Source organism: Sciurus vulgaris (assembly GCF_902686455.1).
Source record: "Sciurus vulgaris genome assembly, chromosome: 1".
In the NCBI taxonomy this organism is placed as follows: Eukaryota; Metazoa; Chordata; class Mammalia; order Rodentia; family Sciuridae; genus Sciurus; species Sciurus vulgaris.
This window is the reverse complement of record NC_136461.1, coordinates 8,483,090-8,511,079: the sequence shown is the minus strand read 5'-3', so window position 1 is coordinate 8,511,079 and position 27,990 is coordinate 8,483,090. Positions and strand designations below refer to the sequence as shown.

The window sequence follows — 27,990 nt, the reverse complement described above, 5'->3', positions numbered from 1 at the left end:
CTGAGGCTGGCTTTGAACTTGCAATCCTCCTGCCTCAGCCTCCCAGGCTACTGGGAGTACAGGCGTGCACCACTGTGCTCAGCAGGAAGTTCTGTCTTAAGGTTCACATTCCAGAGGGTGCAGCAAGGGCAGCTGTAATAGGGTGGCCAGTCACAGCACAGCCCTTCACCGGCATGACCCCATCTCTCATCACAACAGTGGCAGGCCAGCAGGACCATGGACAAACCCCAACCCAGATCCCAGCCAGAGCCAGGAGCCAATGTGTAAAACAAACAAAAAGTTTATTTGTAAGCGGCAATGCTGTCCAGCAAACAGTGCAAACTTTCATTCTCTTGGGATCAGTCAACACAAGTGGGGGAACTGAGGTCACATCCAGAAAGAGTCCTTCCAACCGAGCTCCCCTGCTCTGCAGGGCAATGCCGAGGAAGCCTGGGATCCCCCCAGGTCTGCCCACCAGGGGGCAGACACGCTCCACAGCCACAGTGGGTGGGAAGCGGGCAGACCAGGTGGTCCGGCAGTCTGACATCTTGACTCAGAGGTGGGAAGCCCTTCTTGTCTCCATGGTAACAGCTGGGCTCTCCCACCCTCCCACAGTTCAGCTGCCAAGTTCAAATCCAGTGGAATGTATCAACAAGGGATCCAAGTACCTGAGACTGAACTGGCCTCTCAAGCAATCTCCCAGCCCCTCCCTTCCAGGATCTGGTCAAGGCCACTCAGGTGCACCCTCTGCAGGGCTGACTCTCGAATGCTGAAGAATTCCTTGGCAGAGTCACCTCAGAGGCTCGGGGCTGGGCGGTCAACACGACATCACCGGCTCCGTGGACACGACACACGACAGAGACAGGACTGGCTCTCAGCTCTCACGTCCACGCAGGATCACAGCAGTCACAGTGCCAAGGTGGCTCCGCAGCTCCCCTGGGCCGGGGTGGGGAGCACACCCCTCCGGAGGCTGAAGGAAGGTCCAGGCTGAGGTAGGAGGAAGACGGCCGTGGGGCCTGGGACCTCTCCAACCCCTGAAGTTCCCTGACAGGAGGAGTGGCCTTTGCCTGGCTCACCAGACCTTGAGAGGAGAGCAAGAGCCCTGGGGACGCCAGAGGATGCGAAGGGCATGTGAGACGCAGGGTTTCCTGTCCTGTCGGTGCGGTACTCACGATGCGGACGGTGCAGGGCTGGAACCCAGGCCTCAACGTGCTAAGCACGTGTTCTGCCACTGAGCACAACCCCCACCCAACGTCTGTCATCCTGCCCAGGACGCAGCAAAGTGAGCGGCCTACCTGGGGCCTCAGGCATCTAACGTTCATGTCTAAGTACAGAAGAACAAGCCGGAAGAAGCCATGTGGAGTTGGTACTTTCCAGGAGTCCAGAGCTAACCTGAGGGACTCCTGTGCCCTCCAGGGTTGCTGCTGCCTCCTCCCCACGCAAAATCCTCTGATCACAGCCTCCCCTGCTGGGACCATCCTGCGGCTTCAGCATGCAGGCTGAAGCATCCTTTCCCCGCGGATGATTCCCACGGCACCCTCTTCCCCAGCAAGCTCCTGGGAAGGGAGGATATGGGGGCCTCCAGGAGGCCAGAGTTAGCTAAAAACCAAACCAGACCCAACCCACGAGGGCTCCAGCCAAGCTCACGGGTCCAGCTGGTCCACAGTGGCAAGGGCTTGTCTGGCTGAACCTCAGTCTGTGCCCAGCCGGCCCTTCCAGAAGGGCACACAGCACAATGGCAGAGGTCTTCTGCCACGCTGGCTGCCTCCCCTCCACTCAGCCTGCTGGTGAGAGGGAAGCCAGGGCTGCGGATGTCACTAAAGGAACTTGGCCCAGAAAGGGCCAGAGTCCTGGGGGGTGGGAATATAAGGACTGGGGTCCCTCAGCAGGGGTCAGCCCATTCTGGCAGTGACATGGCCCAGCCAGTCTGGTTAACTGGGCTTCATGCCAGCATCAGGCACGCCAAGAGGCAGGGGTTTCTCAGAGCTCTGCAGCAGAGTTTCTGGGGTCTCCAGCTGGGACTGAAAGGGGCGTTCCTCCTTGGAGAAGGGGACCTGCTCGTCCCTCGTGGAGCCCGAGGGGCTGGTGTCCGGGTCCCCCACTGTGGAGCTGGCTTGAGAACACTGCAAGCCGTGGTCGGAGCTGCTGCAGACGTTCACGATGCAGGTGACGCTGACCTGGGTCCCGTGGCCGCCAGGGGATGACTCTGCTAGGCACAAGGCGGGAGGGGGTGTCAGTCTGGGGGCCTTGAATGGGGGACATCTCCACAGCTGTCTCTGGCAAGAGGCAGGCAGGCAGGTGAGAACAGCTGTAGCCCTGGAGCTGAGGCTGAGCTTCGCCCTCTGCCAGCTCTGCCGTGTGCCCTGGGCCAGCCAAGCGTTGGGGCCACGGTGTCCCCATCTGCCAAAACCAGCATTCCCACCTACCCGGCCCAAACCACCCAGTTAGCTAGAGCAGATGCAAGTGTTCCAAGGACAAAACACACTCCCCACAGGGAACCAGAGGGGCAGAGGGGCGGGACGCACATGCCACCAACCCTGGGCCGGCACCGGAGAGGAACTGCTTTCCCACAGCTGCTGGAGGAGGCAGAAGTCCCCGCAGGGCACAGTATCTGCCTGCCGCCCAGAAACTGTTCCTTCTTGGGATTAAGCACTGACCCTTTCCTCCAGGCAGAGCTGCCTGGAGCGGGGTCATACACCGCTGGTCCAGCACAGGGGCGGATGTCACCTTGTCCTCGGTACCACGCTGGGACACCACCTGCTGCTCCCAGTCTGGCAATTCAAATCCCTGCTCTGCCTCCTCAGTCTCAGCCCAGTTATCCACCCTCTCCGAACTTTAGTGTGCTCAGCTGTAAAATGGGTACAGTATGCCCCGTATATCCCCTAGCAGGCAAAGAGGACTGACTTGTTCACTGCTGTATCTCTGGGGCCAAGGCAGCTCCTAGGGACAGTGACACTCTTGGAGAACCTGGGGGTGGACACCGGTCATGTCCAGCTCCCTAGCAGCACCCACTCCCAGATACTTCTGGGCCCCTCTCCCATCCAACCTGACCCTGCTCATCTCAGCTCACACTGCCCCGCCCCCCAGCCGCTCAGACCCAGGCCCTGGATGCTTCTTCAATAGCCCACGACCAAGCCATAAGCCACTCCTGCCTGGGTTACCTTCAAAGGTAACATGAACCGCCCTCCAACTGCCGGGCAGCCGCCACCCATTCCCCTGGACTGGTGTGAACCATCGCCAGCTCCTGGTTCCAAACCTGCCCTCTGCAGTATGTTCTGTCGCATCCACAGACAGCCCTTTAAGGCCAGGCACAGCCCACAGCACTGGGTGGCTCTCCTGGCCTCTGTCCTGCTCCCTCCAGCCAACCCCCTCCTGCCCCTCCTGGAGCCCTGAGGCCTCTCAGCCTGGAAAGTGCTCCCCTCCTCTCAGGCCTCACTCAGCCCAAAGGCCACTTCCTCCAAGAAGCCTCCCCAGCCTCCTTCTGGAGACACATTTGCCCTCCATACGTCCAGCACTCCCTGGGTCCCTCACCCAAGCCCCCAGACCCTAAACCCAGGAGGGTGGGACTTCCCAACCGTCCCCTGCCATGTCCCTAGAGCCTGTAAAAGAGAGGAGTGCTGAACAGAGAAGACAGGGCCAGGTAGGCCGTTCTGGTGGCAGCTGTGTTTTAAAGTGAACCGGCTACTGCCATTTAAAATCCAGTGGAGGGGGGCAAGAATGGAGGAAGGAGGGACTGTACAGAGGAAAAAGAGGGGTGGGGGGGGAAGGGAAAACAGAACGAATCAAATACCATCACCCTGCGTAAATGTATGATCACACAAACGGCACGCCGCTACTTCATGTACAACCAGAGAAACAAGTTGTACGCCGTTTGTTTACAATAAAAGAAATAATTTAAAAATTACAAATAAAATAAAATTCAGTCACGTGCAGTCCAAACATTGGGCTCTGGGGGGAGCTCAGCGGGAGAGCACTTGCCCAGCGTACCTGGAGCCCCGGGGTCCATCCCCGGCTCCAAGGGGCCAAAGCCATCTGGAAGCCACATGCAGGAGACCTGGCCACGGCGGGCCACATGGAAGCCCCGGTGCTGAAGCAGTTGGCAGGAGGGACTTCAAGGGCAGCTTGCCCACCATCCTGCCCAGCCCCTATGGGCATCGAGTTTCCTGATTAGCTGGTAAGGGGCAGATGACAGAGCGGCTAGAGGAGGGACCTAAGCAGCTTCACACACAACAGCCCCTCAAGAAGCCATGGCTGCTGCTGCTGCTGCTGCTCTGAAGTCTCCTTGGGTGCCCAGACAAAGGGGCAACTGGTTATCTTCCAGTGCCCCGTCCAGCCTGGCTCTCTGGACGCCCTCTGGAAACTAGGGGGAGCCTGGGAGGAGGACAGAGGGGTCAACTGCTCTTCTCAGAACCCCAAACAACCAGGGAGTGGGAGGGCTGAAATCGTGGGGCCAAAAGAAATTTCCACTCTGAGCCTCCTAAGCACCCAAATGTCACCCCACGTCACCACGGCCTTTGCACATGACGGAGACTGTGGAGGCGGACGGGCACAGCCCTGGGGTTTGCATGTTCCCACAGGGGAGAGGTGTCGGGTGGGAGAGCAGAGGGACAGAGGAAGGCAGGCAGGCGTGGTCAGGTGGCTCTGGGGCCCAGGAGGAAGCCACGCGGGCACCAGGCAAGAAACCAGAAAGATCAGTCCCAGAGCTGGACAAAGACCACAAGTTCATGTCCAAGGCACGTTCATTGAGGCAACAGACATTTAGGCCACCTGCTCTGGCCAGGCCTGACGGCAGCCAGGGGCACTGCCAGGACTGGCCCTGGCAAAGGGGGTGGGCGTGATGGAGAAGACGGAAGTCAGGGGGCAAGGGTGGCATGAGCACCGGCCGAAGGCGGGGCACAGCAGCCAAGGGCCAGCAAGGGTGTCGGGTGATGTTGTCCTCTGTCCCCACCGGGAGGTGGCCCACAGGACGCTGGGCCACTCATCTCTCACCAGCCCCGCCAAGGAGGTAGCACAGCTCACTTCTGGATGAGGAAACTGAGGCCCCATGGGGCTGAGAGGGCTGCTCGGAGTCTTCTGGCCCCAGAGCAGCTGGGCGGATCTGGGAATGACCAAGCTCCCAGTCATGCCCTGCGGCCCCAGGGCCGGGTGAGAGGGAGCGACACGGGACGGTCATCTTGCCCCACAACTGCAAAACCAACCCCGGGGAACCCAGGGCTTTGGGGCAAGCCTTCCAGAGATGCACTAGAGACACCAGCCTGGGACGCCTGTCAGACACCCGTTCAGGACAAAATGCAGACTGCACAAATGGGACAAGGGCCCCACAATTCTGGCACCTCAGGCTCAAAGGGACCCCATAGAAAGCTGCCGTGAGTAGAGGCCTGGAAGGCCAGGGGTGACTCCTGCTCTTCTGTGTGCTAGCTGTGTGCCCTTGAACAGCCTGCTCACCCTCTCTGGGCCTCAGTTTCCTCACCTGTATAAAGGGTGGTCACTGCTGTTGGCATTGGTGCGCAGGTCAGCTGGGCACATGTAACGCACCCAGTATAATGCCTGACGTACCAAGAGGCTCAATTCACAGCCGTCATCGTCAGCAGCCAGGTGCAGCGCTGGGCCTGGGACCCGATCCAGGCTTACCAGGAGCCCTCCGCCTTGCGAACCGCATGGCCACAGGGAAACAACCCAGGGCGTACTGTGCTCGGCCCGGGTTGCGGGACAGGTGATCTGAGTGCGGGTTTCACTCAGGAGGTTTCAGCTTAGGGTGGGTTTGTTGGGACGTGACCCTATCACAGGTGGAGGAGCCTTTGCACGAAGGAGGAGAAGCCAGGGGTGCTCCCGCCTCTTACCTGAGCTCTGGGGGCTGGCCTGGGCCTCCCTGGACTGGCGGGCCTCCTCCGTGCTGGGCGGCTGCGGCTGGGGCCCACGGGACGCGCCCCTGTCCGCGGCACTGGCCGAGCTCTCCAGGGAGCTGCTGCTGGAGCTGGGCGCTGTGGTCAGCAGGTGCTGCTGCTCGAGGCCGGGCGCGCTCTGGCCCTCGTCGGCCGGCAGGTGAGGCTGGGGGGAGGGAAGAGCGGGGTCGGCGAGGCCATCAGTGAACGGTTCAGCCCGCGCCTCGCCCCCTGCTCTTTCCACACTCTGCACTTCTGCGAGGTGTGACTCTCTGCGGTTTCTGTGCTTCTATTATTAGCATCTAGCACGAGGAGGGCAGGGGCCACGCAGCCTTCTCCACCACACGCGGACACAGAGGAGAGCGCCTTCCCTAAGTCACCCATCCGCACAGGGGGGTAGCCCACGCGGATTCTGGATCCACAAGAGTGCAAATCGCGCACTCGCTCGCTGTGCAAACACAGATGAGTCGCTGGACGCCTCTGTGCCCACATGTTCTCATCTCTGAGGTGACAGCAAGAACCTACGTCATAGAGCTACTGGAAAATTAAACAGCTGAGTATCTGAATGCGCTTCAGTGGTGGCGGGTAAGCCCCACAGAAGCAGATGGAGGCCTGCCCGCGGCCTAGCCCGGCCCAGCCTGCTGCTGACTCTGTACAGCCTGAGAGCTAAGAATGATTTCCGTGCTTGTATGTATTTTTCTGGTACCAGGGACTGAATGAACCCAGCGGTGCTTAACCACTGAGCCACACCCCCAGCCCTCTTAATGTTTTATTTAGAGACGGGGTCTCACAGGGTTGCTCACTGCCTCGCTAAGTTGCTGAGGCTGGCTTTGAACTCGCAATCCTGCCTCAGCCTCCTGAGCCACAGGGATTACCGGTGTGTGCCACCACACCCAGCAGTTTTCATGATTTAAATGGTTAAACTTTTTTGTCGTTGTTGTTTAAAGAATAACATTCCATAACACATGAAATTTGGTGCAGTGCAAGTTTTAGCATCTACAAACAAAGCTGGACGGAATACGGCCATGCTCCCTGGGCTGGCTTTGGCCTTACAAAAGCAGGTTAGAGGGACATCACGGAGACCACACCATCCGCAAAGCTTCCCTTGTGACCCTGTGTTCAATCAGCACTTTCACTGGGGGCCCTCGGCTGCCCAGCTCAGCGCCCGTTCCCACATGGTGCCCCCCAGGCTGCTCTGTGACAACTCCTAATGTCTTTCCTGTAGAATAATAAGAACAATAAGCTGGGCACAGTGGCACATGCCTGCAATCCCAGCAGCTCAGGAGGCTGAGGAGGATTGTGAGTTCAAAGCCAGCCTCAGCAACTTAGCAAGGCACTAAGCAACTCAGTGAGACCCTTTCTCTAAACAGAATACAAAATAGGGCTGGAGATGTGGCTCGGTGGTTGAGTGCCCCAAAGTTCAATTCCTCATACCCCCCAAAATAATAATAAGCCATCAGCTGGCATCTAGTACCACCCACCGCCAGGCACTGCACCAGACCCTCCAGACAGCATATCTACGGATTCTTCCAACAGTCCAGTGTCATCCTTGCCTTATGGGTTTGGAAACGGAGTCACCGGGAAACCGCATCCCTGCCCAAGGGCATGGTTAGGAGGAGATGCAGCTGGGCTAAAACCCAGGATGCCTTTTGCTGGGTGTCTGCAGTTTTAACTCTGGAGGCTCAAGACAAGCTCCCTGCTACTAGACACCCATGCCGGGGCCACCTGGAGATCCCAGACCAAGGCCACCATCTGTCCACTCTGACTGGACAGGCCCTCAGGGCCTGCTCAGTGTTCGGCAGGATCTCTGGATCCCAGAAATACAGGTGATGGCAGGGCCAGGTTCTTACGGCTGCCAGGCCGCTGAGCTACCCAGGAGGGGAGGGCCAGGGTAGCAGGAGGAGGGAAGAGTGGAAGGCTGGTGGCCATGCCGAGCCCTGCAGGGACGGAAGGAGGGTCGGAAGTCCTCATCCTCATCTGCTACGGGGGCAGACAGGGCACTCAGGCTGGGGAGCCCTCCAGAGCAAGGAAAGACCCGCGGGCCTCGCTCCCGGGGGGACAACTCCGTGGCCTGAGCAGAGGCAGGAGCACTGCTGTCCCTCCCTGGGGCTGCTCCCCGCTGGACAGCCCCACAGTCTCCGCTCGCAGCCCCTCCCCACAGCACTACGATCCCCTGGCCTCAGTTCCCTCTCGCACAGCCTCTGCCTCTGGGCTGGAAGGACGACATGCAGCTGACCCCATGAGGCCACAGCAGCCCACCCAGGGTGAGTTCCGCACTGGGTATCTCACGGCGGCCAAGGGCAGGAGGAGCCGGACTGTGCAGAGCTGCCTGCCCGCTGCACCTTGCACCTCCCCAGGAGGCCCCGCTGGCCCAGGTCCCCCAGGTTTGGAAAGACAGAAGGCATCTCAAGTTATTGGTCCGATCTTGGCCGCTGCCTGATCCCATCCTGCAGCCCTGCCCGGAGCTTGGACGGTGACAGGTAGCAAGGAATGTCACTCCTCAACGCCTCTGGGGAAGGGATTTTCTGGCCCGGATCTCCCCCAACTCCCCTCCCCCTAGCTTCTGCTGGTGGCAGGAGCCAGGTGGAACAGAGAATCCTAAAGGTCACAGCCTGCTCCCGCCTCCAAAGCCACCAGTTGCAAAGTTCAGGAATGATGTCACCAGAGTCCTACTCATGGGGCGGGGACCACAGCAGAGTACTGGGAGGTTCATTAAATAAAAGCACAGGATCCCAGCCACCAGCCCACTCAGCTCCCAGCCCAGGCCGGCCGCCCAGAGCGCAGACCCGGGCAGAGTGCTGTTTCTGCAGGCCTGCCTGAGTGCTGAGGGTGTGTGAGGTGCACACCGCGAGTCTGCCTGTGCAGGGTCGTGTGTGCATGCCTGGAGCTGCACTGTCAGAGCATGCTGAGGGGAGGAGAGGCACACCTAAGGCTTGTGACCCAGGTCATCAGCTGTGGCAGCTTGGGAAAGGTACTTCTCTGGGCCAAGTGTCCTGGGCTATAAAAGTGGGGCAATAATCACGTGACCTGTGTGTCACAGCAAGACTGTGAGAAAAAAGAATGCTCGGCACCATGCCAGGATCTGCTCAGCAGGCGGCCAGCGTGTGCCCTGAGTGTGTCTGGGTGCCCAAGTGAGTTCACGTGTGTAGAGACGCTGCCCTTCTAAGCAGAGGAAGCCGACGTCCCCATGCACTGGAGGAGCAGACGGGGCTGACCCTCTCGTTGGGGAGCGTCCCTCCCCCACGGGGCTCCCCGCAAGACTTGCTGCCGGCAGAGTGGGCAGCAGCTCAGCAAGGGGCAGGGGCTCCCCAAGGGCAGGCCCAGTGGGGACGGAGAGCACCTGGAGCGGCACAGATGTCACCCAGCAGGACAGGTGTGGTGAAGGCCGAGCCTGTTTTTGAAGCCAGGCTCCGCCACTGGCCTTAGCAACCTAACCTTGCAGGAGTAACTGCAGTTCCTGAGTCTACGTCTCCTTGTCCAAAAGGTGGCCAGGCTGCTGGTCCCCGCCCACAGGGACAGGGAGAACCCAGCCCAGGCAGAGCAGACCTTCATGTATCCTCCCAGCACCAGGTGCAGGGCAGCCGTGGAAGCTGCCAAGGTGGAGCATTCACACCACAGAAACGAGAAGACACCACGAATCAGGGTTCGGGCTACCCGCCCACCACTGGGCCTGGGCACTGGCTCTTGTGCACGGGGTGGGGCTGCCCGCATCCGGGGAACTCAGCAAAGGGAAGGGGAAGAGGGCCTCCTGGACCATGCCCAGGACACGCCAGCGCACAGAGCATTGGGAAGCACTTGGTCAAGAAGAGGGCACAGCCTGGGGGGCACCTGCCCTATCTGCTACCAGGCAGCTGTCGGCAGTGTCAGTGAACTGGAGGAGGAAAACGTGAGGAGCGGGCCGTGAGAAACCACCTGGTCCCCACTGAAATGCTGTAGGGCAGGGCGGAGAGCACTGGGCTGCGCAAGGACACTGCTGTGTGACCTTGGGTAAGTCACTTTTCCTCTCCGCAACTTTCTCCTTGGCCAAATCGGGAGATGAAACCGGTCTGTGTGATTTCAACAGCCTTGTGTAAACCTCGGACACTGGGCCACCCAGGGGCTCTGGACCTCCTGGCCTTGGACAACAGAACAGGACACGCTCCTTCTGAACTGCAACCCGGCCTGCCCGGGAGACAGGAGGAGGCCGCAGAGGGACACTCACCTTGGCTCCTCTTTGCAGGCAGGAGGGCTTCTCTACAAAGAGAAGGGACAAGTCAGGGAGGCGACTTCCCAGGGCACGTCTCTCCACAGAGAGCCCAACTCCCCCAGCAGGGCCAGTCCCGGTCCCTGCTGGCAGCCCACCTCTGCCCACACCCTTCCCGCCCCCAGGTGCCCTCTCTCTCCTGGGCATAGGAACCCTGGACTCCCAGCCTCTGGAGAGCCCCGAACGCCCAGGCCTGTCCAGGTCTGGGGTCCAGGTCTGAGCCCGAGGCATGCCCAGTGCTGGACTCCTGGAGGCTCCCGGGAGAGCGTCAGCGACTGGGTGAGCGAAGCAAGGCAGGAAAGAATCTTACTCTTCTGGGTGACAATGACACAGTTCACCAGTCCTACCACCAGCAGGCCCAGGGCGGTCAGCCCCACAATCAGTCCTAGGAAGAAGGGATGCACTCAGAGGAACGCAAGGACAAACTCCGCCATCCCAGGGGCCCTGGGAACCAGGTGGCTAGGCTGTTGCCCAGAAGGAGCCAGACCAGGCCTGAGGTCCTCAAGTTCAATGACAAACAGTTGTATATTTGTGGGCCACATTTGCTCTGAGGGCCACGAGTCCGAGACCCCTGGACCGAGCAGTTCTAACCCCTTAAGGGAAGTCAACAAGTGACCGGGCCAGTCACTGTCTTGTTGGCCACATGGGTTCAACAGAAACAGCTTTATGGTGGGTAAACAGCTGACCCCGTGGCACCCCAAGCAGGATTCCTAGTGACATCATCGGCTCTTGGGAGGAAACCAGTTCTCACTGCCACCTGCATCCTAAGACCCCACGTGGGGTCTGAGTCACAGGGGTCCCTCAGTAAGACAGAGACGGGATGGAGGAAGGGAGGGAGGGAGGGAGGGAGGGAGGAGGAGAGAAAGGGAGGGAGGGAGGGAGGGAGGGAGAGACAGGAGGGAGGGGTGAGGAAGGGAGGGAGGGAGGGAGGGCCCCTCTGTGGCTTACCAATTGGAAGAGAGACGCTACTCCAATCTGTGTTCTGCACGGGCAGGAGGAGGGAGGTGGACGGAGCCATGCTGGGCCCTGGAGTTGGCTCCATGGGCTGGGATTTTGTGGATACCGGCTGGGGTGTGCGGACTGTCCCCAGGGCCACTCCCAGGGTAGAAGACACAGATTCGCAGACCGCATCTGCGCTTGCACTGCCAGGGATGGCCACCAAGCTACAGCTGGGGGAGCAGGAGGCTTCATCAGGAAGCAACAGAGGCTCAATGGTTTGGGGTGACCAGGCTCATTCATGGGAGCCAGGCCAGCCGGCAAGGGTCCCAGCCCCAGGAGTATGTGTGTCGTGCCCGCTCCTCTCCCCTGCTCCTGCCCCCACCCATTCTCTCCCCACGCACCTCTAGCCTTGACTGCTGTGGCAAGGTCCTGCTCACTGCTATCCCAGGACCCACCCCAGAAAAAGCAGCCCAGGCTGGGGAGCTGCTCTGTGTCTCAGGCCCCACATCACCCAGGGACAGCCCCTTCTGCTCCCCAGAACCAGGGACTCAGCCACTCACGTGCGGTGGGGCTTGCAGACGTCTGTGGATGAAGTCGTGTTGGAGAACGTCCCTCGGGGACAAGGGGCACACCTCACATCTGAGGTCGCAGTTCCTTCAGGGGAAAAGTAGGGCTTGTCAGCAACTGGAAGGCTCCATGGATCAGGGGACCCTGCACTGGAGCCCCCGGGAGGCCTGAGGGTCCAAGGAGCCTCTACCCTTCGTAAACACACACACAGCCAGCCGCCAGGGCCACGTGGGTCCGCCCTCCTGCAATCGCCTGACTTCCCAGTGGCTCAGGGCTGACTCTGATCCACCTCTGGATTCCCAGGCCCTGGTACACAGTAGGTGCCTAATCAGGAGTGCTGAAGAACGAATGGCTGGATGGACAGACGCCCCTGGCCAGGCTGGGCTGATGGGTCGAGGCCTGTGACACCCACCGATGTCTGCAGAGGAGAGGCCCAAGGGTCCCGTACCTGGCCTGGCCACGCCGAAGCCGGGCGGGCACCTGCGCAGCGCCAGGCACTGCCGGCAGCTGTCCTGATACCTCAGTGCGCAGTACCAGCCGGGCCCGCAGGTGCACAGGCGGTTCCGCTTCTGCGTGCAGGCTTGGGTTTCCACCTGGTCTGTAGGAGGGACAGGGCAGCAAGGTCATCCTTGCAGGGGGCTGGCCTTCAGGGGGCAGGTGCTCCCCTGGATACGGGCACAGAGGACCCTGGCCACGGAGGCCGCGGCTGCCCCATACCACCGGCTCCGTCAGGGCATGCAAAGTCCCTCCTCAACCTTAACATGGGCACTGTTCTCCCACCACTGCCCCCAGGGACAGCGACCAGGCCAGGTGAGGCGGGGAAGGGAAGGGCCATTTGGAAGCTGGTAAAGAGCTGACCGTGCCCCCGTGCCCGGGGGGAAGAGGACTGGCAGGAGGCGATCCTGCCAGCCGAGTGCTTGGTGCCAGGGGAGGCCCCGGGGCCACCCGCACCGGGCTCACTCACCGGCCTCGCAGCGGGACCGGCAGCTCATGCACTCGTCCACCACGTTCCAGACCTGGGTGAAGGTGCCGACCTCGCAGGGGGCACACACGGTGTCGGCCGTCTGGGTGCACAATTGTTTGGCATGGTGGCCTAGGAGACAAGGCCAGAGGCCTCAGCAGGGCAGCCTTGCAGGACCCCGCTCACCGTGCCCGGGCTCCCCACCGCTGGGAGGGCGCTTCAGCGGAGCTCCGGCGGCACGTCCGGCGGCACGTCTGGCACCTCCAAACCTCCGCTCACTAAATAGGGCGCCCCCCTGCTCCCCAGATGCCTGAAACCCACCCCTGGAAACCTGCCGCCAGGGATGGCGCTGTGGCCAGAAGTGGCTGGCCGGCTCCTTTCCTCTGGATAGTTTAAAAACTCTCTCTACTGCCAGGCAGGAAGGATGTGGCCCTGGAACCCTAGGGGATGAGGGCGTGGGGTCCCTGAGGCCTGGGGAGGGGGCCGGAGGGGTGGGAGAACACCAAGGCAAATCTCAGGGCCTCTACTCTTCAGACCCATTCCCAAGTTCATCACTGTGCTAATTAGTGACTTAGTAACATCTAAAGAGACCCTGCCAGGTAATAGAAGAAAAAGGTCACTTTCCCAACTGTCTCTTAAAAAGGACATGGGCGTTAACAGGTGATGCAGGTTCCCACCAGAATCTCCAGTGGCTTCCATGGAATAAAATCTGAACCTGCCATGGCCCCTCCTTACCTCTTTATCCTTATCCCAGCCACCCTGCCCTTCTCTCACCCTGGGCCACACATACACTGGCCCCACCAAGCAGGCTCTACCTCAGGGCCTTTGCACCTGCCACTTCTGCTTGGCCTGCTGTTCCCTGCATATTGCTTGCTCACCTCCTTCAGGGCTTGGTGTCATCTCCTCAGAGACCTCCCCAGACCAGCCCATGGAAACAGCAGGTCCACTCTGTCCATCTCCACCAGCCCCACTGAGCCCTGCTTCTCCCAGCACCTACTGCCAGGACCACCTACCCATTAGAAAGTGGCCTCTGCCAGGGCAGGGATTTTGTCTGCCCTGCTCTTAAAACACACAGTAGGTACTATAAAAAGATTCTTTCTGCCCCACACTCAAAAAGCACAGTGGGTGCTTTACGAGTGAGTCACAAATGGCTCTGCCCACTGGGCCAGGACTCAGGTCCACCATCTGGGAAATGGGTTCACTGAATCAGTCAGGTGTGCACTGAGTACCTACTATGTGCCACAAGCTGGGGACTCAGTGGAGACCAAGGCACGGTCCCTGTCCTGGAGGAGCACACAGTGGGGCCGAGGGAGGAACCAAGCCAAAAGCCCACAGTGCAATAAGAGCTGCAGGGGCCAGTACTGTGGGGCAGGCTGGCCCCTAGAGGAGGGGACAGTTACGAGGTCTAAGGGATGCAAAGTAATTGACCAGGGCCAGCGCTGGGAAGAGTGCCAGGCAGCAGGACAGCATGAGCAAAGGCTCGGTGGCACGAGGGAGCCAAGGCCAATGCTCGGCAGTAGGGGCTCAGTGTGCACTGAGGGCCAGCGCTCCGCCCCCACCCCTGCCCTGCGCCCTCCAGGGCCCCGCCCCAGGCCCAGCTAGCCCGAGTCACCGGCGGCTGCTCCTCACCAGGCTCACACTTGCTGCAGCAGACCTGCGCCGTCTCCTGGTAGTACTCGTTCTGCCGGCACGTGCTGCCAGGTGCCGGGGCGTAGGGCGCCCGTGCAACCTGCAAGAGGGAGAAGACAGCCATCAGCACGGCAGGCGGGTCCCCGCACCCGCAGCCAGGCCCCGCCCTGCGCATGAGGCTCTCTTGATGGCCCTTCTCCCCTGGGGAGGCGGGGAAGGAGCGGCCTGGCCTCCCTTCACGGCTGCAGGTGGAGGCACAGAGCAGGGGCAGGGCAGGTAACAGGTGTCCCACTGCCGGGCTGATGAGGGCTCCGCGATCTCTGGCCTCCAGACGGGGCCAACTCTGGTGCAACTCACAGCCCAGAGCCCCGGGGGGCCAAGCCTGCCGCAGCCGCCCCACGCAGACCCTGCCGGTCTCGCTGCCCCTGCCCCTCCTCCTCCACTACATCCCGGTCACCGAATCCTGAAGACCAGACCTCCAGGTGCCCGTCTCGGCGAGACACACTCCGGACAACAGGACGCAGGGTTCTTTCCTGCGGCCACCTCAGAGGACAGGACACCGAGGCACAAGGAGGGCAGGTCGCTTGCCCGAGGTCCCAGAGACAGTGACAAAGGAGGACTTTACTCCTGCCTGATTTCACCACTCATGAGCTCAATCACCATGCCACCCACCCCCAGGAAGGGACAGCAAAGAAATGAATGAGAAAGAGAAAGAGCAGAGGAAACCGGGACAGACAGACAGACGGACTCTGAGGGACCTCAGAAGTGCAGCCAGAGTCACCACTGTGCCCGTCCAGGACCCTGACCACACTCCTGTCCTGCCCCTGCTTCCAAATGATGGAGACTGGCCAGCAGGCCTGCAGCATGCACGTCCAGAGCTGGCACGTTCACCGGCAGGCAAACATGGGCGTGTGCGTGTTACCAGCCAAGACGTGAGTGCACACACACCCGAGGGCCTCGGAAGGCCTGCAGACGCCGCCCTGGAATGACCAGGGGAGGCTGCAGGTCAGAGTTGAGGGCTGCCTCAGGCCCCCCTGCAGCACCGTGTGGTCAGCGGGAGTCCAGTGGCCCTTTATTAAATGAGATGAGGCCTCTGCAGGTACGGTAGTCGGAGAGGTCCGGTTTCTTTTCCTTATTCTATCTCTTACCAGCTGTGTGGCCTGAGGCAAGTGCCTCAACCGCTCTGAACTAGTTCCTAACACATGGAAGTAAGGGAGATATTATATTCAAAATATTTGCCAACCAACCCAACACGGGTACTGACCAGTCACCCTGGACATCAGCTATAAACAAACCAATCAGAACAGCGGCCAGCAACAGCACTAGCTTCCGCCGGGCAGCGCAGACCAGGCCAAATTCCCAAGATCCAGGGCAGACGGGGGCTCCCTTTGTCTTCTCTCCCTGTCACAGCACTGCCCAGAACAGGGGTGGCTGGCCCTTGGAGGGTCCCTGCGGTGAGTGACAGGGGCCCCTCACCCCGCTGTCTTCCCAGCTGGGCCTGGTGGGCAGCACTGATTTCTCCGGCTCCTCGTGGCTGCAGGCCAACTTGTGGAAGCTCCCTGGGGCGACGACCCCGCGCTGGGGTCCTGCCGCAGTTGGTCGCTCTTCTCACCCCAAGCCTTGGCCCGAGGTGTCTCCCACTTCCTCTGCGAATTCCCCGGATCCCTCCAGGGCCCCTCAGCGGCAGCAGCCTCGTCACACCCACCCCGCATGAATCACCCAGACCCAGAACCCTGACCCTCCTCCCTCACGGCTCCTGGCAGACAGGGCTGCCATGGGGTGGCTTGCTGGGTGCCCCTCCAGATGGGGAGAGTGGGGGGCTGCAGGCCACTCTGCCCGGCCCGGCATGGGGCTCTAAGCAGGGGCTTCATTACATGGCACTTCCTGGCCTGCCCCTCCCAGGCCCAACCAGGAGGCTGGGGAGAGGTGGCAGAGGAGGCTTGCTGGGCAGGGGAAGTGGGCCGAGCTGGGGCACCCAGAGTCTAAAAAGCAACCGCAAAGCCCTCTGGGAACGTGCGTGTGCAGGGTGCACGAGGGCACACGCAGGTGCACAGACACACACGAGCACACAATCCGGCACTACCCGCTCCTGGTCTGCCGCCGGCTCCCAGGCACCTGGACCAAGGGGGAAGCCAGGCCAAGAGCCCCTGCCAGAGCTGCTCAGCATGTGGGCCTCTCTGCCTGCGTCCAAGGCACTGGGGGCCCGTCCCTAATGCTGACTTCCACTCCCACACGGGGGAACCTCAGGGACCCCGAAGCTATACTGTTAGGAAAAGGAAAAGGAGAAAGACCAGGAGCATCCAAGGAGCTGCCAGACTGCTGCTGAGCACCTTCGGCAGCAGGGAGACTCGGCAGGGCCGGGAGGGGCCCGGACAGCACCTGGGCCCTGGGTCTTCACAGCTCCCTCTGCGCAGACCACTCAGCTGAGTATCGACTGAGCTGTCAGCTCCTGCCCTGGCCGAGCCCCGCCAGCTGCCTCTCCCCTCCGCACCTGCCAGGGCAGGAGGAGCTGCGGGTACCAGCCCAGAGCTCATGGAACGCTGCCCCGCGCCCTGGGCTTCATCCTGCAGAAGCGCCCTGGGCAGTGGCAACTCCGGGAACCCTGTGCTCATCTGGGGCCTGGGCAGCTTCAGGCAGCCCGGAGGAATCCTGCTGTCGGGAAGATTTCCCGGCAGGGGCCAAAGGCCTGATGGGAAAGGGCCCCGCCCCGGCCAAGCCCGGGCTCCCGGCCCCTGCGCGGCCTGAGCCTCTCCCAGGTTCTTCTGGTCTGAACGTCGCTGTGACCAAGCCCTCCTCCACTTCCTCCTGCTGCTGTGTGGCCCCACCAGCTGAGGCGGCGGCGGCAGCCCTCCCTCTCCAGGCCTGTTTATCCTTCGGACAGAAAAAAAAAAAAAAACCCACAGCCCTGTCACGGCCAAACAATGAGGAACAGAAAGCCCCTGAGCACAGCGGGACAGAAGGTCACTGCCGCCCCAGAGCAGGGCTGAGTCCGAGGACCGCCCTCAGGGACACCACGGGACCCTGCAGGCTCAGGGGCCCAGAGTGCCCCGTGTGGCAGCGGCCTCTGGGAAGCACGGGGAGGCCTCGGTTGGTCTGTCTGAGTGGGAAGGTTCAGATCCCCGCCCACCCGCCCACCGGGACCTGCCACTGTACAACCAGGAAAGCAAACGGATGGCGTGCAATTCTGTCAGCGTGTTTAGCAGACCCGGACTTTCAAATCAGGTGGAAATTCAGAAATCACTGATGAGAAGTAACGGGCCCTTTAACGGGGGGATCTGTGGGCCAGGGGACTGGAGAAGACAGATGAAAGATGGCGGAGGGTGAATAAATGTTGATGGAGACAGATGGTATAAGCAGATGGACAGACAGACAGAGGAGGACAGATGAAAGGAAACTGTCCCTCACTCCAACAGCCTATGGGTCTCACAGATGAGAACATGGAGACGAGGCGAAGCCACCTCCCCTGGTCTCAGAGACTCCTGTGGGCCTACTGGAGGCTGGCCTTGGAGGCCCAAAGAGACTTTGCTCAGAGGAACACAGAGAGGCTAAAGTCTGGGTGGACAGGTGGCCAAAACACAGAAGCTGGGGTCTGAGAGTGGCCAGTCAGAGTAAGATGTGGCTATCGGTGTGCCTGGGGGCCCAGCACAGTGGTGCACACCTATAATACCAGCAGTTCAGGAGGCTGAGGCAGGAGGATTGCAAGTTCAAAGTCAGCCTCAGCAACTTACTGAATCCTGTTGCAAAATTTAAAAAAGGGTTGGAGATGTAGCTCAGGGGCCTTTAAAGCGCCTGTGGGTTTAATCTCCAGCGCTGGAAAAAATATTTTTAAGCGAGCCTCAGAGGCCTGCCAGGGCAAAGCTCAGCGCAACCAGATCTCCCTAGTCTGGCAGGTCTCCCCTGGGAAGCCGGGCCGGCGGTCCTGCCCCCATGCCCTCTCTTCCCCGCCTCCTCCCACCCTAGAGAACTCCGAGAGCACAGTGGTGGACAGGGTCAGGCTGGACTGAGACTGGCCACTGGTCAGGAAGGGGCCAGGCAGCCACCGTCTCTGGTTCTGGGGTCCATGTCACCCCTCGGGGCCTGGACAGCCTTGTCTTCTTCGCCCACCAAGGTCCTGCCAGAAGCCCGAAGTTGGGGCTCTCAGTTCTGTTTATAAGCAGAGAGGAAGGAAAGGGGCAGGCCTGGGGAAGGAGGAAGAGAGGCCACGGAGAGCGCGGAGGCTCGGCCCCGCTCCTCTGCCGCCACCCACTCAGCTACGGGGGGTCTTCGTGGTGCTCTGACTTTCCGGAAACCCTCTGGAAACCCTCTCCGATGCCAGTTACCTTGGGAAGCAGGCGCGCTCCCAGCCTCCCAGGGATCTGCCCACTGAGGCAGGAGGCGATGGCGGAAGGAGGCGGCGGGAGCTTCAGCCCTGAGGGCAGAGCGAGCCCCTTCAACTTGCCCCTTACATAAGCTGGGCTGAGGACACTGCTCAGACCCAGGAAAAGCTCCTACTGTGTGAAGACGTGCTGGGCACGCTCACTTGCTTCCTCTCCTCTTGCTTCTTGCACCAATGCAACGAGGCCAGGATTACCCCATTTTACAGATGCAGAAATGGAGGCTTCAGGAGATTCCGTGCAAATGGTCTGAGGCTGTAACGTTGGGAAGTGGCAGACCAGGAGCGCACAGCGGCTCCATCTGCCTCCTGCCCTCTGAGGACGTTATGCCCGTGATCTTGTCCTGCCCCCTCATTTCAAAACTGGGGGCCACCGAGGGGGTGACTCTCGGGAATATGGAAAGCAGGTGTGGACATTTCCGTGGTCTCCCACAAAAGGGTTGCCAGGGCCTCAGGGCAGGTACCACAGCTATGGAGAGAGGCACAGACATCTGCCCAAGGACCCGAGGACCCCAGGACCCCAAGACCCCCACATGGCTGAAAACTGTTTTCAAGCAATAAAGAAACCACATCATTTGCATGGCACGTCCCCAGGGCCCCGGGGCCCAGTGGGGGCAGCAGAGGTGCTTGGGTCTTGATCTCGGGGGTCTGCAGGAACCCTGTGGATGGTGGGGTGCAGCTACACCAGGCCATCTGCCATCATGGGGACACACGGCATCTGAGCCAGAAAGGATGGGCCACATCACAGGCGGGTGGCCCAAGGGGACACATCCCGCCCGCAGCCTGCTGCCTGTGATGTTGCTTTCACCCTGAGCTGGGGCAGACAGGAAGCCTGGGCTGGGATGCAGGTCTTGGGGCCAGGCTTGTGCTCTGTGACAAGGTATGAGAATGCCAGGTGTGGTCCCTGCTTCCAAGCAATGCTCAGTGAGGTGGCAGAGATGCCCCCGCCCCTCCCTGCTGCCACCTCCTCAAGGCCCATGGCTATGGCCTCCTCAGCCTCCCCAGCCCCCTCAGTGGCTCCCAGCCCTGCCATCTCCCTGCTCTGTCCCTGACCCTTGTGCCTTTGCAGATGGACCTACACCACCTGCCATCCCAGACTGGCCCTCCTGGCGGGTTGCCGCGGGCTCCACTGCCCTGGGCCTGGGCACGACTCCTTGGCTGGGGGCCCACGCCCGGCACTCTCTCTGACCAAGAGGGGCTCCTGGCTCGGGCAGCCGCCACGCCTCGCCTCCTGCTGCTGCTGCCTCTGCTGGATTGTCCCTTGGTTTCATCCAGAGTCCCCTCCACTGCCATCCCAAAGCACCCTCAGGGTCAGAGTCCCCGCCCAGGGGCTCCTGGGACCACCCCACCTCTACTGCCCAGGACAGGCCTTCGTAGTTACTCTGCTCACTTGTGTCCCCCTCAAGGGCCACACCTCCCCCGACACCCTGCCCGAGCTCTGAGCCGGACACCTGGCTTCACCCAATTCTGCCACTCTCCTGTCTCCGTTTTGCCAAGTACAAAACGGGGACAGGGCGGCTAAGATTCAACAAGTCGACACGGGAAGGGCTGGCACCGTGGCTGCCCGCAGTGAGACCTCCTGTCGCCGGCCACCTTCATCACTGGTGGCTGGGCAGCCAGCGCTCACCCCAGCAGGGCCACTAGGTGCCAAGCTGCCCAACAGAGGCCACGGCTTCACTTCTGGTTATTTAGAATGAGGCTCGGGATGTACTGCCTGGTGGACGGGTCACAGCCAGCGCGGTCGCCCGGGCCGCCATCACACCTGGGTGCCACTGGAGCCCGACTGCCTCGGATGCACGGCGAGACCCTGGGCAGGTGGCTTCACTCTGGCCACGATCACCCACCCCTGGCTGGCGTGAAGGTGGACGGGGCTCCATGCAGTCAACGCGCTGGACGGGGCCTGGCACCCAGGAAGCGCCCCTGGGCAGCAGCTCTGGGCCCTCGGCATCCCCAGCCCTGAGGGGAAGCCACAGAGACGCACGCTCAGCTCCACCCGTGGAGGGACCAGAGCTGAGGGGAGCAGAGGGGTCTGAGGGAGGCCGGCAGCAGAGCAGGCGGGCAGCGCACGTCCCACACCTGAGATGGGCAGCCGGCCTCGTCCAGGCTCATGCCCACCGCAGCCAGGGGGCCCAGCTTGCGGTGACCCTGGCCAGTGGCCCATGACTGAACAAGCGCTCCAGGGACACAAGAGGCCACGCTGACCAGACAGGGCCACTCAGCAAGCAGGGCAGACCTGAGGGCACAGGGGCCTGTGCTGAAGCTGCGGTGGAGGGACGGAGCTCCTCTGGGCCCCAGGTCCAGCCCAGCGGCCTCCCCTGCTCCCTCGAGCCTCTCATCCCTCCCTCCCACTCTGCTTTCTCCAGCCAGAGTCCTCACCCGCACCACTGCCACGGCCTCCGACCGGCCTTCCTGCCTCCAGCCTCTCCATCCCATCTGCCCTTCCCACTGAGGCTGCAGGGGGTCTTCCTGGTCCACTCTCTGCCGCTGCCACGCCCGTGCTCAAAACTATCGATGGCTCCCCACGCCTCCTCTCCTCACGGGAGGTGAGTGTGGTCACTGACGATTCAGGCTGGAAGGCCCGGCTGCGAAGTCAGACTCCCTCCCTTCCGAGCAGGCAGCCTCGAGAGGTTGCTTTTCTGTGTGGCTTTATTTTTATTAGTTCTTTTAATTTTACTTATTTATTGGTGCTGGAGAGTGACCCCAGGGTCACTTAGAGTGACCTGCTAAGCACAGGCTCCACCACTGAGCTACACACACAGCCCATTCTGTATAATATCAATATAAGTAAAGTAAGTAAATAAAGGAGGTTAACAAACCTCAGTCTTTTCATCTGTCGAATGGGACTGAGAATAGTGCATACCAGCATTAGAGTTGTTACAAATTCTTTTTTTTTTTTTTTTTAATTGGTTTTGGGGATGAACCCAGGGCTTTTTGCCCCCACTACATCCCCCAGCACCCCCACCCTTTATTTTTGGAGACAGGGTCTCTAAGTTACTGAGGCTGGCCTCAAACTTGTGCTTGGGGCCTCCTGAGTGACTGGGATCACGCGGGTGCCACTGTGCCTGGTAGTTGCTGCCATGATTAAATATAGTCAGTGTCACTACTTCCATAAACTGGACCCCGCCTAGAGCCTCCTGTGCCACCCTGGCCCTGCAAGTGCCCCAGCCTCCTCCCTCTCCACCAGTCCCCAGCTGGGCCGCAATTCCCCTGCTCCCAGGACTCAGTGTTGAGAGTTGCCTGAATGGGCACTGCAGGAGGGCGGGGCGGGGGGACAATCAGGAAGGTGACGGGGAGGGTGAGCGCAGACTGGAGGCACGTGGACCCAGGGGGTATGCGGGGTAGTGACAGGGAGGATGGGGACTCCTGCAAAGGGAGGGGACCCAAGGAGCTGGGAGGACAGGACAGGAAGGAGCTCATGAACCCTGAAGAGCAGGCGATTCAAGCAGGGAAGGCTGGTGACAGGGTCACCAGGAGCCCGGGCCTCTGTGAGTTGCAGGCAGAAGCCAGGACTGTGGGTCAGCAGGCGGAAGGACAGGCAGAGTAGCCAGGATGCTGGTGGGAGGCCGGCTCACTGAGGCCAGGCAGCAGCTTCCCTGGAGAACCACTGTCAAGTCCAGAGCCCGGCCGTCAGCCTGACCCCTCACCACCACCCCAGGCGAGCAGCTGGGCAGCTGAGGCCTGGGCAGGAGAAGGGAAGAGCAAGCCAGCAACCAAGCACTCCTCGAGCTGAAGGCCAGCACCCCGCTCCCGGGCCCCTCCCCAGGCTTCCTCCAGAGCTGGGAGATGATCTCACACTCTGCCCGCCACCCCTGAATCCCGCCACGCCCTCTCACCCTCAGGTTCACGCGAGTCCCTGCACCCCAGGCCACCGCAGCCCCGGGGCCAAGGTCAGACTGAAACAGAGCCCAGCTGCTCCAGAGAGCAAAGGAGACCTCGGGCTCCCTGGGGACTCCAACCCAGGCCCCAGCTCCAGAGGACAGCGAGGCTCACCAGCGGCCCCGGCTCTCCTCGACAGGAGCCTTGGGGTGGGGCGGGCCTGCTGGGCCTGGGACACCCAACGCCAGGTGTGGATGGGCGGGTCCACAGGCCTCCTTGTGCGGCCAAGGGCGTCAACAGTCTGTTGCTCATAAACCCCTGCAGGGGACAGCCGGGACCTCTTCCTCTGCAGGGCAGCAGCGGAGGCTGGGGAGCAGGAGGGGCACGTCCTCAGGGAGGCAGGTGGGACACAGTCGGAGCTGCTGCCTCCGGCCAGCCACCCCACCCACTTGGGGCCGGCAGGAAACCCACTCCTGCAACGTGCCTTGAAGAACGTGCCTTGAAGGGACACTTCCTCCCTCCCCACTCTCAGCCGAGTGCCCCAACCACAGTGGCGTCACACCCATCGTGAGGTCACAGGGTGTCATGGTGGAAAAAGACCGTGGCCCCGGAGGAGGGGGGCCTGCAGGAGCAGCTCTGCAGTGGGGGACAGATGCCCGAGCGCCAGGCTGTGAAGGAGACGGGACTCAGCGCCAGGCCCAGGGGTGTGCGCCTATTCCGGGTGACGCGGGGCTCTTCGAGGAAAACGCCTCTCCGCCGGAGACTTCCCTGAACCTGTGGGTTCCCAGACAGGGCCCTGCAGGGGACAGACGAGGCAGCGCAGCTTCCCAGCACCGGGGAAGGGCCTCGCCTCGGAGGGGCGGCGGGGCAGGAAACCCAGGAGCCCCAGCTCTGCCTGGGGCCTCTGCACCGCGGCTTCGTGCCAGCTGACAGGCGGCCACAAACTCCTGATGCCACCCGGGCCTGCGTCAAGGAAACGGTTCCAGCCAAACCAAGCGGGATGGAGGTGGGCGAGGAGAGGCTGGGGAGCAGAGGCACTAGCAGCAAGACCACCAGGCTCTCCTTCCTGGGGAAATGCAGCCCCCGCCCGACCCTAAGTCTGGGACCTTTGTCAAACCCACTCAAAGCTGACTCTACCACTGAGCCACATCCCCAGGCCTTTTTATTTTTTATTTTGAGAGAGGGTCTCCCTAAGTTGCTCAGTGGGTAAGCACCTCCGGTTTCAATCCCTGGTACCAAAAAATACAGGGAAAACAAAGCAGATTGGGGGTGAGGGTACCTGGAGGGGGCTTATAGGTCAGGCGACTTATTGGAGCAGAAGGACATGGGGAGATGTCAGTGTGGGACCAAAGGGAAAGCAAGTGCAAAGGCCCTGAGGGGGATGGGAAAGCAGTCAACCTGGCCAAACAGAGAGGGTGAAGCTGATGGGCAGCCAGCAGGGGCTGCACAGCAGGCTGGCAGCAAAGCTCCTCCCCCCGCAACACACAAACATTCTCGGTGCTCCTCTAGGAAGCACTGGATGGCAAGGACCCTGTCACCCAGCCTGGAGCAGAGTGCTCCAGGGACTCACTGGGCTGGGCCTCAAGACAAGAGTCAGGGCCACTCTCTGACACAAGAATCCCAGGCAAATTCTCTCTCCAGGTCAAGAGATGAGAAAACAGAGGTAGAAACAAAACAGATGAGAAACAAGGGCATTTAGGGGCACAGCCCAGAGGTGTGAGGCCTGGGATCTGCTGGCGGGGAGGCTGCCGGAGGACTGGCATGGGGCCCTCAGAGCCGAGCACTGGGCTGGGCATAGAGTAGGCATCCATGAATGTGGGCCTGGTGAGGGACCAGCAGGGCATGAGGGTTCTGGCCACCTGGCCTCTGCCCTTTGACGGAATGCCTGGTCACCAGGTCACAGCCTCAGTTGGCACAGAGATGCCCCACAGGGATGGGCCAGCAGGTGCCCCAGCTCACCTGGCTCCACTCCGGCAGCCAGCTCAGAAGGCCCCAGCCTCTCCCCCACTTGGCCCCTGATGAGGAGACAAGCAGAAGTTCCCACCTGCAGACTCCCAGGGGACAGACCACAGGGAGAGAGCCCTCCCTCCTCCCCAGACATCAGGGGCCCTGCCATCCGCATCAGGGACACCAAGCTCTCCCCGTCCTCCAGCTTCACCAGCCTTGATTTGGCAAATGAACGGAAAACAGAGTAAGTGGTGCATCCCCCACACTGGAGAACGCAGCCAGCACAGGGGCGGCAGTCCAGGTGCCAAGTGCCACACCTGCAGCCACGCAGGTCCCCTGGGGGCTCTCTCCGGAGCCCAACCTGGCTGCGCAGGAGTGGGGGTACAGACCCGGGGCAGACATGCATTCCAGCTTCACCCCCATGCCCCCTGTGATGGGCTGAGAGATCTGGCTCCATGAGAATGTTCTGGGCCAGACTCTAAGGGAAATGACTAAACAGGCTCCATTCTGCTCTGAGACTCCAAGTTATGTAGGAAATAAGCTTCTCCCATGGGAACACCCCACCTCTGTGCCCATCATCAGTTACTTAGTGTGACATGTTTAACAATACAGAATGACAATTCCTATGTAAAGAAAAGTTGCTCTCTTTGGATTCCTATTGCTCCTAAACAATGTACCACGTGAATGGTGATTGTGTGGATGTTAGTGACCATTCTTTAGTTTGTACCTAGGTAAGGGTCGTTTTGACCCACTTCCCCCTCTGTCGATGATCTCATGATGTTAGTTTGTAATTTCGAATCATAGCAACAGACACTTATGATTGATGTGATTTTTGGTATAAGAACCCCCACAACCCTATGGACGGGGCTGTTCTCCCAGTAGCCATTTTTTGGGGCCTTGTGTGAGACAGTCAGCGGCCGGCTTAATAAAGACTCTCAAATGTGGACTTCTCAGTGATGAGGGGTCTGTTCTTAAGTTCCGCTCCATACACCCCCCAGTTCAGAGATGGCAGGAAATGCTGAGGCCTCTCTAGACCTGCTGCCACATCTCTCAAAGGGACAGCAGCACCCCTCTTGTAAGAGCCGCTGGAAAGCAGGTTTCAGTGTGATTCTGAGGCAAAAGTGCTCAACCCTGAGGTGTCCAAGCACCAGGAGCCATCGTGGGGCCAATAAGAGGAAGAGGAAGCCGCAGTGCAGCCCTTGAAGAGCCCTCCAGACACGGGGGTTAAAATGCAGACTGTAATCTGTCCTCGAAAGGAACCAAAAGCCATGTATTCAAATACCAGATAAAATCCAGCTGGGAGAATGCAGACAGCCTTTCCCAGAGAAGGTGGCGGAGGGACCGGGTGAGGCTGGACCGTGGAGAGGCACAGCATGGACAAAGCAGGCGACGCATAGGCCACCTGGCCATCAGTTTTGGGGGTGCAGGGTGGGCGGAGGGAGAGTAGACACCTCACTCCGGCCTGGGATATGTGGGGACTTTTTGCCTTGGCCACTGGGAGTGTGCAGGCAGGGAGGCACTCCTGGCTTGAGAAGGGTCTCTGCCAAGGAGGACCTTTGGGAGTAGGGGCAAGGCCAGGGCCAGCCTAGGAGTCTGTGGCAACAGTCCCGGGAGGCAGGAATCTGAGCGGGGTGGGCTGGGGGCTGCTCAGGCAGGGAGCGGGGGAAACTAGCACAAGTCCAACTGCAGCTGGGGTCCTGCAGAGCCTGCCCCCTCCCCTGCCAGGAGCTCGCGAGGAAGGTCCGCACCTGCGAGAAGACCCAAAGTCCTCAGTCAGGATGGCCACCGTGGGCCACCCACAACTCACGCCATCCTCAGACTGGGACTGTCCTGACCCAAAGCCCATCCTGGACCTCCCCTGGGGCAGCCCCTCAGGGCCCACTCCTGGTACCCACTGAGTCAGTTCCAGTCCAACGGCCCCCTCTTCCCTGGAGAGCTGGACTCCTTAGCCTCATGTTGCCACAGCAGCCAACACTGCCTCCTCGCTCCTCCCTACAGACAGGTCAGCACCAGTGTCCACGGGGTGGGCTCAGGAGGAAGGAGGAGGGCAGGCCATGCCCTTGGAGAGGAGAGGGCCCCACACGTCCTTCCAATGAAGCACAAGGCCTCGGGCCTCAGCTCTCCTTCTCCATGAAGCCACGATCGCCTCCCAGCAGCTCAGAGAGGAGAAAAAGGCAGGACCACAACGCGCGTCGGCCTGCTGGGGTGTGACGTGAATCTGGAATACGGGGGTCGCTCTGTTCCCCATCCTCCTGGGTGCTTGGAGAGCACCTCTGCCTTGCCGGATGGCCAGCCCAGAAGGCCGCAGGCGCCTCGCCCGACCCGAGCCCACCAACACACTCTGCGGGGGCCCCAGGACCTCTCAGGGGTGTCCTGGGAAGGACCGGGCAAGAGTGACCGGGCTGTTCACAGTTCAGCGACGCACCTGGTCCTCGGCCTCAAGAAAGAGGAAAACCCTAGCGCAGGGGAGGAGGTCCTCGGAAGAGGACGCCTGTCGTGGCAGTGGGGACAGCGCCCCAGGGCAGCCCCTCGCCGCCGCCGGGAGGGAAAGGTGTCCCGGCATCGCAGGGGAGGAGGAACAGGGTCCCGGGCCTGCGGGCTCCGGCGGTCAGTCCCTGACCTTCGGGCCCGCGCTGGGGAGGGACCGGGCTGCGTCCCCGAGACGGGGCAGCGCAGAACCAAGGGCCAGCCGGGGCGCACGTGTGCCGCGCCCTGGTCCCCGGCGGATCCCCACAGGCGCGTGGCGCGTGTCCCAGGGAGCAGGATGGCGACCCTGTCCTCCCAGCCCTTCGATACGTCTGGGCATGATGGGCGCTGTCCCCCACGGCCACGCGAGTCACCCACCTGGGCGGGCACGGCGTGCCCCGCCGCCCAGAGCTGCAGTCCGACGGCCAGCGTGGCCCAGAGGCCGGCGGGCGCCATGTGCGGCAGCGGGTTCGGAGGGGCGCCCCGGGTCCCCTGAGCCTCTTCGGCGTGCGCCGCGCTCCCCTTAGGCACCGGCGACTGAAAGCGAAAGCCCGCGGGGCCGCGAGCCCGAGGGCAGGGGGCGGGGCCAGCGCGGACACGCCCCACGCCCCGCAGCCGCCCGCGCCCGGCCCGCGGTAGCCACGCCTTCAGCCCCGTGTCGCCCCCTCCGCCCAAGCGCGCTTCTCGGTGGAGGGCGTGGGACCCGCACTGGGGAGTCTGGGCCTTTTCTCCTGCCCTGCCTCCACCTACCCCTCCCGGTTCTCACCAGCCTACCCGACCCAAGGGAAGGACCACCTGGGGAAAGCATCCCCCAAAGCCGACACCCGGGCGCTCTAGATCCTTCGCTCATTCAGACCCTAGAGCCCAGAGCACCTGCCTATGAAGCTCCGCACGGACCTCACAGGGTCTTTGGGAAGATACTAATATACACAACATAGTAGGTGTTGTGTGTGTTTATAAAGTGTCTGCAACCTAAGAAGCATTGCATAAGCACTAGCTGGCCCTACCCACTTCCCTACTGGGAACTAAACCCAGGGGCACTTTACCACAGAGCTACATCTCCAGCCATTTTATTTTGAGGGCTCTGCTAAATTGCCAAGGCTGAATTGGAACTCGTGCCTCAGTCTGATCCTCCTGCCTCAGCCACCCGAGTGCTGGGAATTACAGGCTTGGGTCAGCTCTCCAAGAG

At 61.3% G+C, this 27,990-nt stretch overlaps 1 protein-coding gene across 2 annotated transcripts; it reads right to left on the bottom strand.

Annotated features, from left to right (window-relative positions):
* Positions 1 to 267: 267 nt before the first annotated feature.
* On the bottom strand, positions 268 to 27,351 carry TNFRSF1B (TNF receptor superfamily member 1B). 2 transcript variants are annotated; one of them, XM_079143102.1, is made up of 10 exons: positions 27,180 to 27,351; positions 14,201 to 14,300; positions 12,575 to 12,703; positions 12,059 to 12,208; positions 11,604 to 11,697; positions 11,053 to 11,273; positions 10,415 to 10,489; positions 10,063 to 10,094; positions 5,820 to 6,027; positions 268 to 2,185 (listed from the first exon to the last, which is right to left on the bottom strand). In XM_079143102.1, the coding sequence occupies exons 1-10, from the start codon at positions 27,255 to 27,257 to the stop codon at positions 1,911 to 1,913; spliced, it is 1,362 nt and encodes a 453-aa protein (XP_078999228.1). In that variant the 5' UTR covers positions 27,258 to 27,351; the 3' UTR covers positions 268 to 1,910. The 2 variants fall into 2 exon arrangements, with proteins under 2 accessions (XP_078999228.1, XP_078999229.1); XM_079143103.1 differs by lacking the exon at positions 268 to 2,185 and adding an exon at positions 4,007 to 4,350.
* Positions 27,352 to 27,990: the final 639 nt, after the last annotated feature.

Coding starts and splice junctions, on each gene's coding strand:
- TNFRSF1B (XM_079143102.1), bottom strand. CDS start 27,257: ATGGCGCCCGCCGGCCTCTGGGCCACGCTGGCCGTCGGACTGCAGCTC. Junction 14,301..27,179: donor GGCACGCCGTGCCCGCCCAG/GTGGGTGACTCG, acceptor TCCCTCTTGCAG/GTTGCACGGGCGCCCTACGC. Junction 2,186..5,819: donor GGCCAGCCCCCAGAGCTCAG/GTAAGAGGCGGG, acceptor TGTGCCTAGCAG/AGTCATCCCCTGGCGGCCAC.